The sequence below is a fragment of the Dermacentor variabilis genome, chromosome 9 (genome assembly GCF_050947875.1).
Source record: "Dermacentor variabilis isolate Ectoservices chromosome 9, ASM5094787v1, whole genome shotgun sequence".
In the NCBI taxonomy this organism is placed as follows: Eukaryota; Metazoa; Arthropoda; class Arachnida; order Ixodida; family Ixodidae; genus Dermacentor; species Dermacentor variabilis.
In genome coordinates this window covers 136147872-136152026 of record NC_134576.1, presented here as the reverse complement: position 1 = coordinate 136152026, position 4155 = coordinate 136147872, and the positions used below count along the sequence as shown (strand labels likewise).

Below are 4155 nucleotides of genomic sequence, written 5' to 3'. Positions count from 1 at the left end.
ACTGAAAAATACAGTGAAACATTAAATTGGGCTTGTCCAGGAGACTGTGTAATCAAAACTTAGTGTTAAATGTCACGCTTTACGTTTCGTACTTCTCTGCACAAGTAGACTTGCAATTTTGTCGGCACCGATAGGCCAAGAGCATATCGGTATTGAAAATGTGTCGGAAGCCGCTGCGGATGGAAATATACGTTCGAATGTGGAGCAGTGACGATCATTCACCTTGTCCAAGAAATAAACGAGTGAACTTAATTCATTTTCGTGTATTTTTCCAGTGCAAAAGATGTCATTTCATGCTTGCTACCAACGTGGCGTCTACATAACATTCACACGGCATCTTCGTAACGTAACATGGTATCTACGTCATTGTATCGTCACACAACATCAACAATTTTAGCATGAACACAAGCAACATCAATTAAGCTTCGCGTCCACCGATTCAAATAGTGCATGGGATCCGCACATTCTTTTTTCGGTCAGATTAGCGATTTCCAACACTTTAGCTGGTGACATGTTATACGACGAGTTTCATCTTGTTGCCTAGTGGTGGTGCGTTAGGTAACTCCCCGCACAAAGCCTACAGCATGCACAGAATTCGAAGCGTAGCTTTGATATTGGTGTGATTGAAGAACTCTGCTGGTAAGAGCAAGAGCAAGGTCTCAGAATCGAAGTCTAAAGCAATACGGGTGCTCCTTTCGCAGAGCCCGGCGCACTGGGCGCTTGGAGAAATGCCGCACAAGAAACTGGGCTACACCCAGTTCTTCCTGTCAGTGTCTCTCGGTGGCCGTTACTACACCCCAACCAAAGGAGAGAAACATACCTTCTTATCCCGCAACGGTTACCTCGTGGATGAGCCGCTCCTCATCGACATTGGCCAGGTAAGCCTCATCTGTCGGGATGCTGAAAATGCCAAAGGGATGTCCAATTATGCCAGATAAAAGAAAAAAATAATCTTCTGCATGATTCTCCGGGAAGCTAGCGAGCCATGCAGCAAGTGCGCTTAGCACTTCCACGTTTTCGTCACTGTCGTTTTTATATGGAAACATGCGACGTCATATGGGGCCGGATTTATTAAGGCCTTGTGCTAACTGGGAACTGCTTACCAAGGCAGTAATTCAGTCTAGTTGGTTTGCCATACTGGCATCCTAAGTGGCGCTACTTAGGACTCTAGAGAGTACAAAAGAACAGACTTGTGGGCCAGTTGGTATCGCACTGCTTGAGGTAACGCGATACAAACTGTCTCAAGGGGGGGGGGGGGGCAGTTGGTAATGCGATACCAAGTGTATCGGAGGAGAGGGGGGGGCGGTTGGTAATGCGATACCAACTGTATCGGGGGAGGGGATAGTTGGTAAAACGGGGCACCCATGACGCCTACAATCAACGCAAGCCATCAGTCATTAGCAGCACCATGTCTTCGCTTTCTCTGTTGTCTTCATATTTAGAATGCTCAGAGTTCGTATATAACGTTTCTGCGGAAAATCGTAATTATCCCATTTTCTGTTCTCTGCCCTTCAGGTCTGCAAGAGCGAGGATTGGGGTGTGGGCTTTTCGTAACGATACTCCCATTGGCAACTATTACGACAATGACAAGATAGACAGGGTAGTGACCTACGATGATGAGATGTCTTTCCGGCCAAAGGTAAGCATTGACTACTCTTCCGAAGACTGCATATCGTTTTGAGTTTGCGCGCTACAACGTACTTTCGGTGAAGATTTGCGACTCGTTATTCGTGTGCTTTTTTAAGCTGAAAGTGAAGCACTCTTGACTCAACACTGAGCTTCAGTGGCCTCTTCAATGTCTCTGATCCCCTGAAACAGGTGCCGATTCGGAGCCCTGGCCCTGCAGAATTTCCTCGTGTAGTCTGAAGCAGTGCAAAGCTGTTTTTTCCTGTAGCTTAGATAATTAACTAAAAGTCTAATTGAAGCAAATGCAGTGATGTGGCGCCTAACGTTTTCGGGAGACCGGGTTAGCGCACCAACTTCTGGTTATCACGATGCTTCCTTGATGTTCCTGCAGTTACTAAAGGCAAAAAGGAAGCCAGCCTCTCTGCCTGGTTCACCTAAAGTAGGCGCAATAGTAATTGGAGCACGGTACTGCAATGTAGTTATACATAACTTTGAATAAATGTGGAACTGTTGTTGTGATGGTAACCGTGGCTACTCCTTGATTGCTATATAGGTTCGGCCACTGCGCACATGATCATGGATTCAATTACCGGCAACGTTTCTATGAATGCAATTTCATTGAAGGACCGCACCGACGATGAAAAATATTGCGGAGCGCTCTGTAACAGCGTTTCTAAGAGTCTCTTTGTTGCTTTGGGGCGTCAGAGTCGACGAACCAATAAAGTGGAAGTGGCCTCGTACGCTACGTGTGAGCTCAGCTGTTTCTCACGACTCCCTCGCGTTCACTGATTTCTCTTGCGTCACGCACAGTTAGTCCGTGCTCTCGCACCCTGTTTGCACTTTGTGTTACGCGAGGTATCTAGCCTGGAGAGACAGGGCAGGTGTTCGTTGTCCTTCTTGCAGAGTTCGTGCGAGCGATCTTGTACAATCCGTAACGAAGAAGCGCCATGCTTGAACACATGAGGTCGATTCGTGGTGTTAGACGTCGCATAGTAACTCTACGACTTTTAGAGAGGCACCGTAATAGAGGGCTCTTATTTTTACCACCTTAGTCTAAGTACGCGAGTGTTTTCCAATTTCGCCCGCATTGAAATGCGGCTAAACAAGGGGCCTGGAACCGAGTACGCCACCTTGTGCTCTGCAGCCAGGACATCACAGCCGCCGAAGCACCGTGGCGGATTTATTAGACCAGAATTTCACGCTTGTCAGGGAATCATTGTACCATAAACCTTTGCGACATACTGCACGTACCAACGTCTGACGTCGGGAAAGACCATTGTTGCTTAAGGTATCGTCTCTACTCCTGCTATTCTGTGTTTTGAAGATCGCCATTTTCGGTGAAACACCCGGTCTAATGTACCTGTAAAAGGCATACGGCGTAGTTAAGGCTTACTCTGCACACATTGAACACAATGTGCTACCGTTCAGTCCGAAGTCCCAGTACGTAAAGCCGCTATCTGGCGTTTCCAACCGGGGTCCTTGAACTCTGAGGCACATCGAGTCACGAGTCGGTGTCGCAGAGCCTGTTCCTCTTTCTTGACACGCAGTTGTGCAAGGGCAAGAAGCAGATCGTCAAGGAGAAGTACGGCATCACCGCCTACGACGTCGACTTGGACGACCCGCGCAACGTCTGCGGAAAGGGCGCGTGCTGGCACCTGCGCTTCCTCAAGAGGCTGCTGCACTTCTTCAACGAGAACTTCCTCGAGGAGAGCGACTACGAAAAGTGCTTGAAGCTGCAGTAGCGGCGCCGGCGCGGGCTCGTATTCTGTGAATTTGCAGAGACGGACGCGTAGACCGCCGCCTGTGTTAACTGTCGCTCTCCGAGAATTTTTGCGGCGTTGCGACTTCTAGTGTCCCAATGCCGTCTGCTGGCGCGCGCAATATAATCAGTGGCTGTGTCACATAAAACGAATGTCTCAATCAAAGTCGCGCTCAGTATTTTTTTTAACGGAACCGCGTAGTAAGGCAACATTCATACACTCGATGCGCTTTACGGCTTGTTGCCATTGGCGGTCACAGAACGAAGCGGTTCCACTGGGAGATTCACAAGAAGCTCTCTCCGTTGCCGACGTCACCGTACCCGGTCATGTGAGTTTCTCGGCTCATAGATCCACAACGCAGGGCGATGGCCTCCTCCCAAAGACGTCTGCGTGCATCTACCTACAATTAACTTACATCTACTCTATGACAATAAATTGCTAATCTTACACAGTTACGAAATCTCACAACACTGTTGATAATGCTTCTTCCCGAGAAACAAGCCCCTTTAGTAAAAAGTCTGCATTGCTATTCCGAAGCAGCCCTCTGGTTCTCTCATGCCGACAAAAATGAATCACGGACGCGCCGGCTACCGCTGTCATGGAACGCAGAATTGATAGCGACGTGTATACAGCCAGTTCGCTTACGTGTTCCCACATGACGATGGGAATAATTTTGTTGTCTCTTAGCCAGCGCTGCTTTTCCAAGCGATGGCTAATGCTACATTGCCACTTTCCTGTCTGCAGATCCACGTAATTGGAGTTTTCTTGA

General features: G+C 48.2%; 1 protein-coding gene across 1 annotated transcript; it reads left to right on the top strand.

Moving 5' to 3' along the window:
- Positions 1 to 677: 677 nt before the first annotated feature.
- Positions 678 to 3368, top strand: LOC142558557 (uncharacterized). Its single transcript, XM_075670691.1, has 3 exons — positions 678 to 878; positions 1516 to 1639; positions 3174 to 3368. Exons 1-3 carry the CDS (start codon positions 850 to 852, stop codon positions 3366 to 3368), a joined length of 348 nt encoding a protein of 115 aa, XP_075526806.1. The 5' UTR covers positions 678 to 849.
- The last annotated feature ends 787 nt before the right edge of the window (positions 3369 to 4155 follow it).

Coding starts and splice junctions, on each gene's coding strand:
- LOC142558557 (XM_075670691.1), top strand. CDS start 850: ATGAGCCGCTCCTCATCGACATTGGCCAG. Junction 879..1,515: donor TCCTCATCGACATTGGCCAG/GTAAGCCTCATC, acceptor TCTGCCCTTCAG/GTCTGCAAGAGCGAGGATTG. Junction 1,640..3,173: donor AGATGTCTTTCCGGCCAAAG/GTAAGCATTGAC, acceptor CTTGACACGCAG/TTGTGCAAGGGCAAGAAGCA.